Source organism: Mya arenaria, chromosome 9 (assembly GCF_026914265.1).
Source record: "Mya arenaria isolate MELC-2E11 chromosome 9, ASM2691426v1".
NCBI lineage: Eukaryota > Metazoa > Mollusca > Bivalvia > Myida > Myidae > Mya > Mya arenaria.
Genome location: NC_069130.1, coordinates 34,717,032 through 34,729,719, shown reverse-complemented (window position 1 = coordinate 34,729,719; position 12,688 = coordinate 34,717,032). Strand labels below are relative to the sequence as shown.

At 33.0% G+C, this 12,688-nt stretch overlaps 1 protein-coding gene across 4 annotated transcripts in view; it reads left to right on the top strand.

The window, feature by feature from the left end:
• LOC128203048 (uncharacterized) overlaps positions 1-12,688 on the top strand; it is a 59,594-nt gene that overhangs the window by 9,314 nt on the left and 37,592 nt on the right. Inside the window, exon 1 of one of the 4 annotated variants that reach the window (XM_052904299.1) lies at positions 4,668-4,949. The exons of 2 other annotated variants lie outside the window; for them this stretch is intronic. In XM_052904299.1, coding sequence (XP_052760259.1) covers positions 4,932-4,949 — 18 coding nt within the window. In that variant the 5' untranslated portion in view covers positions 4,668-4,931. Of the gene's footprint in view, positions 1-4,667; positions 4,950-10,921; positions 10,950-12,688 lie in introns of those variants that run through there. One more of the 4 variants, XM_052904300.1, reaches the window with a different exon arrangement.

Sequence of the window (12,688 nt, the reverse complement as noted above, 5' to 3'; positions counted from 1 at the left end):
AATTAATTGACACTCATTTCATTCGAACGTTCTTCATGATAGATGTAATAGAAAAATCGGTCGTGTTTAAATTACATTTCAAACGGGCGTTCTTTATTTTAAGGTAGAAAATTTATTGACATAATACAGCTGAACACTTTGGTTTGATTTAGCTATTAATACGCATTCTTTCAAGTATTGCCTTTTGCCAGAACAAAAACCGTTTATATTTATTATGTTGAAGAAAAAACGAGTTCTATATTGCTTTGTATGTTTTATGTATTCCTTCATTTATTTCTATGTTTCTGTTTACTAAAGGGTTTAAAACAAATGCACAAGTATTTAGTTTAGAGTTAACTTATTTCTGTAAGCTCGATTGTGAAGAAAGCTTCGTGCTGATCATTCGGAACTCTTCGGTCATTTTCCATCGAAAACAACCTCGTATGTATGCCGGTACATCAGTAGAAGTAGTTCGTAAAAATACATAATAGTATTAAGATAAAGTAGTGTTTTACGTGTATTTAGTACTACTAAGCTTAAACTGGTTGCCATTGAAGTGTATAATTGCATAAATATTATGATTCCCAAGAGTGAAGACATAAAGTTTAACTGCTTAATTGAAATTACTACGCGTTTTACTGCAGCGTAGTTAAACTGTAAATATTTCTGACATAATAAAAATGTCCATAAACATGTACGTCCGAGGTTGTTTTTCGGTGGTAAATGGCCGAGGAGTTCTGAATGTGTGCTGATTCACGATGGGTGAAAAACAAACAAACTGATGTCTATTTTGAGAGGCCACGAGAACGTACGCCTTGACAGGCGAACACCTATATCACTTATCCACTCTCACCATTCTAATAAGTATTCAGAAACGAAATACGGAATTAAATTCGAATCACCAGGCCCAAATTTCTTTAAACATCTCAAGTATCTTATAGCAGGATTAAGCTAAGCTCGATATATTTGTTTTTTCTATAATTTGTATTAAATTTACTTCTTTAAGACTTTAAGTAGTAATTATCTCTATGATAAACCGTTTTTCAATTATCATAATCGAACTTTAAGTATGTATTTTGGCTTATTGAGATACTTAAGCCTGTTAACCAATTAAAGATGCACTCTTACTCCCAAATAAGATTTAACACATACAGTTGTTTTAATATACCAAAAAGGATGAACAAATGTCGAATACAATCATGGTACTTATGAAGAAAACCGAGTTTAATTTGAAAGAAATGTGCACAAAACACGGTATTGCTACCTTATGAGACGATAGTAGATCCGCAGTAAATCTTTTAGCATTCACCAATCATTTAATATTTGTGCGTTTTCAGCTATTAACTTAACGGTGATAATACTGTTATCAGTAATAAATATTTGCCATAAATGCATTATTTAGTAAGAAGATGAGGGTTTATCACTCAAAATTTATGTTTGTTATATACGTATATGTATTCATTCTGAATAAGAGTGACACTTTAAGACGTTTCGAGAAATTGGGCCAGAAAAAAAGAAGGAAAAGAAAAACAATTGTAAATATGTATGACAGATTTGTTTTTGCACGAAGCGATCGCCAAGATTGATCGTTTTATACGCCACGGCACCCTCATTGTATATAAATGACACGGAATTAATTTCACAGATTTCAAGTCTTTATTAATTTCAAAGTTCTATTCAAATGTCATAAGAGTGAAATGATTTCTTAAACGTTTGCTTTTGTTTTGGCGAAATATGATCTGTTATTATCTGCGAACGATTTGAAAAAGTCAAACATTCAACTTAAGGCTAAGGAGATCTATCAAACTTACAAGATACGGGCCGGCGCTTTTTTGGCGTTTAATGGTTAATTTAGCTAATTAATAAATGTGATAAGATCAAAGACTCTCTTGTTGTTGTTTGTGAGAATGATTGACGTATCCTGTGAGTAAGACAAATGGTAAATATTGCATGGAAATTCACTTAAATCATAGTTTGGGACAAACGTTTGATAAAGACTATATTAATATGGTCTTACACTGGAGATATTAAGGAAATTGAATATCAATACATGTCATAAAGTGTATCAAGTGTAAGGAGTATGCATGATCTTTGTTTCGTGTACATGTGTATTCTTCTGTGAGTATTCTTATTACAACTTTTTTAGTTATCAAAACTTTATTTTTAAAACTCGTTTGCTTCAGTATTCAAACGCTTACTAAATTATTAGGATTAGTTTCAAAAATGTTTAATTAAAGCTATCAGGTCATGATAACACGGCGAGCATGAGTATAGGAGACAAAGAAATACATAATATGAACGTGACTATTTTCGTTTCAATGGTTTTAAAGCACAGGAGATTGAAAAATTTCAAAGCAAAGCTGTTTCATTATATTTTCAACCGTAAAACCGCTAGAAAGTGGAACTCCGATTCGTCAGATGAATTTGTCAGAGGTATTTACAGTCACCAAAGAAGACAGGTCCCTAACGCTTTGTGCCTAAATTTCGCCAGAATAAGTTGTCATCAAAGTGCGCCAAGCCTATTGGTTCTTAAAGTACGCTAGAAGTATTTGTTTCTAAAGAACGCCAGGTGTGAGTTTTTGCCTCCAAAGTCCGTAATACATGTTTGTTTCTTAGTACACAATAAGTATTTGCCTCTAAAGTGCGCCAGACGTATTTGTCCCTTAAGTAGGCCAGCAGTAATTTTCTTAAAATGCGCCATACGTATTTGTCCTTAAAGAACGCCAGAAGTATTTGCCCGCATTAAGTCTGACGTATTTGTCCCTAATGGGCACCAGAAGCAGTTGTAAGAAATATTTGTGTTTGAAAACGATGCAATTGCTTTTAAGTCATTCATTTTGTAAATACGTAAGAATCTTTTTTACCAAAGGTACGTAAAATAATTGTCTCAAAAAAGAAGTACTGTTTTCGATATTACGCCTATATGTCTGCCATTCTACAGGGAAAATATTCATTTGGTCGTTCGACGATGATGATAATAAAATGTTTTTGATAGGAGGTGACACTTATGTACATTTTAACCCCTTAAATATAAGGCATGTTGGTAATCATGGTCAACGCTCTACTCGAAATATACTGTAATATACGTGAACAGTATTGACCCTACACACGTGAGTATTTGACATATGCAAAAACGCGAAGGAACACCGTCTAGTCAATGAGACCTGCTTTGACTCTTACCTTGTATGTTAAGAGTTCGACAGGTATTGATTTATTGTTATATTGTTCATTCGTAATTATTTTCCGGCAATGAAACCGTTATTACCGGCACATAAATAGTTCAGTAATTATTGTTATGAGTGTCACAAGCAAGGCCAAAGTATGAACGAAATAAAATTTTACCACACTTAAAAGACAAAATATATTCGTAATACATATATTCATTCATGGTATCAATATGTTAATAATTCAGTTATTTTTGTCAACATTTGAAACGCATTGAATGGTTAATACGTACGGCTATCAGAATAAAGCCCATAATAGGTGAATACTTTATACAAAACGTTTATAATTTTCAGTGCATTACATTTGACAGCAGGCTAAGCCTTTCATAGCTCTAATACCTATTAAATGAATCACAAATCACTTTGATGTAAAAATGCGGTCATTCGTTATCAATAAATCAATTTTTGTAATACCTAACATAATTTGGTCTAACTCATTTAACTCATTAAGGAACATCCAAAAGTTGGCAATAATAAATGCATTCCTAATCCACCCCAGAGTTGTTATTTAGTCATTACAAAGCGTTTATGGGTTCCTTGCTGTTAGGCATTCAAGATAAAGAATACCCCATCCTAAACCGATAGTTGTCATCTTATGTCAATTAAGGCAAATATTTTGCATACAGTCAGAGTAGATTTATACAGTCGTTAAGATCATCTCATCTTAAATCCAAGTGGTAATCTCACAATTCCATTGCATTTTTTAAGGTCGTTTTATTTCGTCTGGTTTATCAATTTCCCAAAAATGAAGTGAATATTTGGAAGGGTGGAATATAATATGTTTTAACAAATTATTTATACATATAAAGCAAATGCTTTCGCTCCGGTCCGTGCAAACTTCTATCCGGTTCGCGTTGTAGAAACCCCACGTAATTTTAAATTAATTGTTTATCTGTCCAATTACTTTTTCATCTAAATGCAAAGTTTGTAAAGTTTTATCATTCAAGTTTTTTTGTCATTTTCATTCATTCAAAACCTTTCATAGTGTTTGGGCTTAGTCGGTATGATAAATGTTCTATTTTCGATTGTAATCGTAGATACTTCTTATTCATGTATCGTATTAAAAGTTGAAATTTGGATTCCGTCCAAGAAACAAAATAATTTTAAAACTGATAGGCTTAATAATGTGGCAATTAAGCACACTGTCAAAAATATCTTTGATCATTTGCATTCTGTTCGATATATAAAATAGATGTCCAATTATGTCATATGATTATGGGTGGTTAAGGTTATTTCATTTCATGTTGCGTGCAAGAACTATGTATCTTTTATGTAACTTCTGTTTTGTTACTCTGAGTTTGGAGCTCAGTTGAATTTTTTAAATGAAAGATATAATAGACTCCTGAAATACTACTACATACCTCTAATTTAGTAATTAAATCTCAGTGGCAATCGTCATTGGTCAATTAAATGTAATGTTTGCTGAACGAACAGGCATATTTTAAAATTCATCACAACGTTGAAGTTGATTTTTAATAACTGGATATGAATTGGATTATGTAGTTACAATTACACGGAAAAAGCAAATGAAATAAGATAGTTATCTGAATAAACGAACCGAGTTTGGGAAATTAATTATTTTATTCAGAAAAAATGACTACGAGAATTGGACATAGATGAAATGATAGTTTCTTTTTAATTAATACAACCTATCAAATATCTAAATCAGCAGATCATTTTGATTGTAAAGAATTTCCGTCAGAGGATCTTCAGCACTTTGGTGATAAAATGAGCAGGCTAAATAAGGTAAGAAAATAAGGCAAACCGTGTCCACACTGGTCATTGTTTCTGTGTATTCGTCTCTTATCACCTCAGTTTAATTGTCATCAGGTACTCGTATTGATACCAGGGTGGGGTCATGATATTAACGTAAGAGGGAACTCATTTGGGATGGGATAGTGGGTGCAATTTAGTACATACACCCTGACCCTGAGACACCGAAAACGCGGTAATGGCGGTTTGGTTTGAAGCTTTAGCTTCCTTAACTTCTAGTTAATTATAATGCATGTTTTTCCACCATAATGAGATGAAAGCACACGTGGTGGGTGGCGCCGGGTGCACATCGGCTGCTCAAGTGATAAATCTGATAACTGTTTTAGCATATATTTATAAAATGTGTTGTGATTAAAGATTACTTACATTGCTACTGATATACTTATATTGACGTATGGTCTAAGCGCTATGAAGGAAAGTACACGCTGTGTCTTTAAAGGGTTTCTCCATAAAGCTAGACATTCAAACGGACTTGATCCTAAACGCAAATATTTAGAAAAATGCTACACACTATATACGATTCAAGGGCTCAGGTACTTATGATCAAGCGTTGGGTAGTCACACCTTAGCCAAGAATATGTTATAAAACATTCATGGACATATTGAAGTGTTTGCCTTTGATTTTCGGTACTCTCATGCACATGCAAAAACACGCAAACGTTCGAGCTGTATTTTGACGTTCGAGCTGTATTTTGATTGGCGGTCACGGGCGCGGACCGGATCGGAGACACTGAGAGACGTTACTTTAAGCAGTGATCAACCTACATTATTTTTGAACTTTATACATTATTATTTTGCAACTATGTCCTATTTTTACAACAATGTCAATACAAAGTACTAATGTTTTTAATTGAATTTAAGCTTTAACACCAATAAACATAACATTCAACAATGTACAGTCAAGTATGAACGAATTATTGACACAGTATCTTTTATTTGTGTGATTTTACGACCTCATTTTCTTTAAATTGTACAAATGCAAATGTAGATATCAATAAACAGCGACGAATTATTGGTTAAATATCCATTAATTGCGATAAAGACTGTATGTCCATCAGAAATATAGGCAAATATTTTGTCTGAAATAATTATTAGCCTAGCGAAGCGTGTTTTATTACTCAAAGGCATCTACTTACAACAAGGTGATCGATGATCGTATTCACATCATTGAGCTCGGAAATAAGAGAATCGTAATTACAAAAAACAACAACTGACAAATGATCGATATAACTTGTAGTCTGCCAAATATTTTTGGTATTATTTAAATGCATTGTTTAGCATCAGACATATAAAAATGAATTGAAAAAATACCATACATAAACGAAATTAATCATCGACTTGTAATTCATATCTTGTGATCATTGTTAGTTTATACAAAAAGAAGCATGGGAGATTGTAATAAAAAACAAACATAATAGGTGAGTTTTGAAAGTTTATTTCGTCACCTGCATACAGACGCATTATTCTGCTCAAATGAATCTCTGCATTTTATTTATGGTATGGTATGTTTAACTGACATCTATAGGAATTCAAATTATTACGTAAAAATTGAACTTACAAAGCCGTACAAAAGTTTTGAATAGGAAATTCTAGTATATATTTCACGGTGTTGTTGCTTTGATAATATCTATTTCATACCTGATGGATTCGCGCTTTTGTGAAGCAATTTCACCGATTTCACTTATTTATCGTTAGGGTAAGCTAGTTCAAATAGAGTGTAGGGCTAAAAAGTGTTGAGGGATTTTTTTTCATTACATTAACCTGTTGACGTGTTTTTATACTGGACAGTGCGTTTTCTGGACTGACTATGGACTAAGTATCTCATGTGAGGTATATATTCGCACAGTTCTACAGGATTGTATTTAATGGAATGATAAATATTTTGTTCTAAGAAGTAATTACTCACTGGTGTTAATAAACGTTTAACTAGGCTTGCTTTGCACGACTTATCCGTTTTGGAGATACAGTTGCATGGACATAATTAACCATGAGTAAGTATATACGTTTCGTCTTTTAAAAAACCCACAAGTCTAAGTGTTGCCATAGCCTTGGCGTCGTCGACGGCAACGGATTCGACGTTGTTCAAAATATATACAAGAATATAACAACGTTACAGATATTCACATGAAATTTCATATCGATGTATCCGAAACAAAATGTATACATACATGTTCAAAACTTTACCTCGCAGTTTCTGAATTCTGCTTGGAAAAGAGCGTTACGCGGAAACGACTGCCAAATTCCCTTCAAATAAAGCGTTCACGTATGGTGTATATAGAGACATTTCGCGCCTAACACTTAACTATTGGTTTAATTTATTTAGGGTCTTCTAAACAATTGATGGTTTAAAAGACCAACAATAACCAATAACTTTTTAGTTTATTTTTCATAAGCATCTGATATAAAATGTATGAATTAAATTTCCTGGAAAATTAAAATATCGCAAAAACTTTCGATTTTTTTTGGCAGTTGTTATTCTGTAAGACTTGTTGGCTTGATTCTTATATTGAACAGCGATTGACTTATTGTGGCATTATATTTTTCTTTATGAAAATATTATTACTAAATGAAAATGTTCACTTTCAAATCACAAAGCTCATCTCTTTACTTTAGAGTGTTCACATTCTCCACAACAATGTATGTGTTTACTGAGAGAAATATAACACATGACAGTATGTATATACTATAGATCATTATTGATGGTTGTAAAATTACCCTATTATTCCCATTGTTAGTTCTTTACCATATAATTTTACTTGTCTCGCATATAACAAAGGCGTTATTTTTTGGAATAATTGAAGTTATCATATAGCCACAAAAGGTTCATAACAGACCCATTCATCAACACACGATTATGTTTATTTTTGAGCAATCTTATTCAGCTGACAACATTTACTGATTTTTCTTACAAGCTATTAAGTTTAACCGAATACCAAGAAAGAAATATTTAGAAATATGTAGATATACACCAAGACGTTTACTTGCTTTTCAAGTCGTAAATTGAAGTCACATGAATTTGTATATGTATTTCTTAAAAACATCTTATAAGACAGTGTCAATATAATGGAGCGAAAATGATTTAATCTGCATTCCTGCACATTTGTGGGTTTCTTCTTGCACCAAACATGCGTTTAGATACAAATGTATTAGACGCGCGCGAACCGGATAGAAAACATCATGTGCTAAAGCTTTCTGATTGGTCAAACACTCCCTAGCTCGTTGCTGATAAGCATTTATCCCATTACATTTAAATTCATTGGACACACGCACGCGGACTGTATAGAGAGCATGCTATTTAAACAGTTCTTTTTATGTTTGAAATACATGCATGCTTGACAGAATATTCAGATGAAGTCACAAAAATAATCATTTAAATGGTCATTACAATCGCGAGAATTCATAATATTAACAAAGTTGAATCACCTTTATTTGTTTTCTGGTTGTGACTGTGACTTAATTTACCGTAAATATTGAAACATTCGACAAAGCATGTCGGAAGGCGTTTGGTAAATGCCCTTAGTTTAATGAAACTCAGATTAATTGTATTGATATGGACCGAAGTTCAAACTAAGAAAATACTTACATTTACTTACCACATCATTATTTTTTCTTATTATACTGATTACTTTTGTAAATAGTATGACCATTTGGATTCTAAATGAATCGCCAGATAGAGGGACACTTTGATGGCTTTCTATGTCAACTATTGACTACTGTAATCCCTCAAGTGTTGAATATCAAACGCGTCTGACCAACATTAGGGTAGTCTATCATAATGAGATTTGGTTTGGTAGCTAAATTGACTGCCATCTCGAGTTATTAAAGATAGGCGCAATATTTATGGGCTTTATATCTAAATCTTGTTTGGGCTTCTAGTTTAATTTAGTCGAGCAACCATTGGTAATAAACGTAATTACTTCAGAATGTACTTACAAAAACTATATAAAATTGGAATTGATTTTGTGAACGTGTTACAAAGTTTTTGAGAAGGTGGACTTACATATAACACGGTGACCGTTCCTTTAAACAACAAACCGAGGTTTGTATTTGTGTGAGTGATGGTTCATACGTTCGTCCATTGAATCGTCGAACAGGTTCACATTTAATCATTTAGAAGAGCTCTCATGACCTAAAGTCAACTAAACATAATATAACCGCCAATTTTCTATTTAGTCAATAATTGGTTTAATACTAAGTGGGATATTTTGAACTTTGTGCGTGCACGTTTGCTAGTGTATTTCGCGCTCAACACTAAAAATATATTATTCATATTTCGTCTCCTTTACCCCTGAAAAGAGCAAATTTTTGACAAAATTAAAAAGTTAACATAGGTTTCTTTTTGAGTATGGCCGCTCGTGTTCATGTTTAAGTACCGATGCAACTGGAAGTTGAATCTAAATGAAAGTTAAGACGGCTAAATATGCCACATGAGTAAGATGGGGGTTATTACGTTCGAAGAAAGCATTTCAAATATTTGGTTGTCAAAAGCAAAGAAAACACCAACAATACCGTTTTCATTATTTAATGTGTTTCCATGAAACTGCATTACTGGGAGCTTTTTGTCTACCATTTAAACGTATACTATGTATTCGTCATAATTGCTGAATACGTCAAAGTTGCTGTATACGTCACAGTTGCTGCATACGTCACAGTTGTTGTATACGTAAAAGTTGTTGTATACGTCATAGTTGCAATATACGTCACAGTTGCTGAATACATCATAATTGTTGTATACGTCATCGATGCTGTATACGTCACAATTGACGTATACGTCACAGTTGATCTATACGTCGTAGTTGCTACATACGTCATAGTTGCAATATACGTCACAGTTGCTGAATACATCATAATTGTTGTATACGTCATCGATGCTGTATACGTCACAAATGACGTATACGTCACAGTTGATCTATACGTCGTAGTTGCTACATACGTCATAGTTGTTGCATACGTCACAGTTGTTGTATACGTCAGTGTTGAGAGTCAGAGTTAATGAATACGTCATAATTGATGTATACGTCATAGTTTCTTCATACGTCACATTTGCTGTATTCGTCAACGTTGCTGCCTACGGCTTAGTTGCTGTATACGTCATAGTTGCTATATACGTCACAGTTGCTGAATACGTCATTATTGTTGTATACGTCATCGATGCTGTATACGTCACAATTGACGTATACGTCACAGTTGATCTATACGTCGTAGTTGCTACATACGTCATAGTTGTTGCATACGTCATAATTGCTGTATACGTCAGAGTTAATGTATACGTCATAGTTGATGTATACGTCATAGTTGCTGCATACGTCACAGTTGCTGTATACGTCAACGTTGCTGCCTACGGCTTAGTTGCTGTATACGTCATAATTGCTGTTTACGTCATAGTTACTGTATACGCCATAACTGTTGTTTACGCCACAATTGCTGTATACGTCACAGTTGCTGGATACGTCACCGTTGTTGTGAACGTCATAATTTCTGCATACGTTATAGTTGCTGTATACGTCACAGTTGATGTATACGTCACAGTTGCTGTTTTACGTAATTATTGCTGTATACGTCATAGTTGTTCTTGTAAATGAGAAATACACTTGGGTCATTTTTCTTACATACTATGAAAATAGTATGCCTTGATTCAAAATGTCTCAGTTGTTTGTTTTCACGTTTGCCGAATAAGAATGAACTGGACTGAAATATCAGTACAGTGCGAAAAGTCAGAATTACACTTCAAACATTGCCAACAATCTCGCAATCAAATGTTAATCTCAGAGATTATTGCTCTTAAACCTGGCATTACAATTTTGTTTCAAAACTAAGCCTACTCGAGTGTGTCTGCCATCATAGTCTTGAATGTAAATAGTCCCAGAGTTGACTTTTTGAATTATAGATAAAGAATACGTATGCCTAGACTGTTTAGAATACTACAATAACAATGGATCTTTAAACAGCAAATATAAGTTGTGCAAATTATTGGTGAGATGTCTATTGTAGTTATTATAGTAATTAATTGTTGAATTGTTTTGTTTGGGAAGAGAAAGGAAAAATGACTAACTGGAAATGATGAATAACAACTTTTGACTTTGGAGCGTACTCAAGAATTGAACAGGAATTTAATTTTCTATGAATGTGTTTCATTTTCTCATTGCCATGACTAAGCGCATGCAAATGGTTGGATTTGTAAAAGGTACAATACTTTCTTACATTGATTTGAATACAATATTTGTAAGCGATTTATGATATTGTGATGATGATGATGATGATATTATTATTTTTATCATAATTATCATTATTATTATTATTATTATTATTATTATTATTATTATTATTATTATTATATATTATTATTATTATTATTATTATTATTATTATTATTATTATTGTTATTATAAGTATTAGTAGTAGTAGTAGTAGTAGTAGTAGTAGTAGTAGTAGTAGTAGTAGTAGTAGTAGTAGTAGTAGTAGTAGTAGTAGTAGTAGTAGTAGTAGTATCATCATCATCATCATCATCATCATCATCATCATCATCATCATCATCATCATCATTATTATTGCAATTGACAATTTCAATAACAAACAGATCCAAAATTTGTGTTTGATATAAATATAATACATGTACACCGATGAATGAATTAATAATATTACAAGTGTATAGACCTAAGATTAAAATCTACATAATATTATTCCTTAAAATAGACTAAACTGGCGAAATAAATGAATCCGGAATTAGGCAGAGCCTTGTGATTGACTGCCATTATGTATATAATCCAAGTGAATCGTTAAAAACAGCGCATGTAATGGGATTATGGATTAAATCACTCTTTGTATAGTTTGGAAGAAATCCAAAGATGTCGTAATTGTGATTGTAATAATTTGTTTCCTTCTTGGTGATTAAATGTGCAGTACAGTGCTACGAAAACTGTTGCGAAACCGTTTACAGACATGATAATCGGAACACCTCGTCCAATTTCAATGGAAAACAACATAGGATGTACATTTAATATGGACGCTTTACCATTTCTAAATTCTTCACATTTAACTTGTTTGAAATCTTAATTATTTATGCAATACTACACTTTAATGAGAATCAATTTAAATTTAGTAATACATATCACTTATTAATAACACTACAAATAATTAATAGCAGTATTATTAATTTAACGAACTACTGTTTTCGATGGAAAATGGCCGAGGTGATATTTAAGCTAAATGTTTGTCGTGAACTATTAATTGTATATCTGACTATTTGGGATATTAGTCTGTTATCAGAAAATACATTTACATTTGTATATTTATGTTCATTTATTGTTCGTTCATTTTTTGCTCCTGTCTATATAAATGTCCATCTGTCTGTCTGTCTATTATGTCTGGTTCATCTGTCTGTCTGTCTGTCTGTCTTGCTGGCTGCCCGTCAGTCCGACTGGCTGCCTGTCTGTCTATCTGTCTCTCCGTCCGTCCGTCCGTTCGTCTGTCCGGCTGGCTGACCCACTGGCTTCTTGGATGGAAAGATTGATGAATGGGTTGAGTGGGAGGGATTTTATCCGGGGGGGGGGGGATTATATCCCTCACCTTCGTTTTATTGGCATAAGAGTTAGGGGTTCTTTGTGTATTTTTATCAAAAACTCTTAAAACAATATGCATATGAGCATTGTTTAATAGAAGGGGCAAAACAAATCCATAACCCAAAAATGTTGGTTCATGTTAATCCGTCCGTA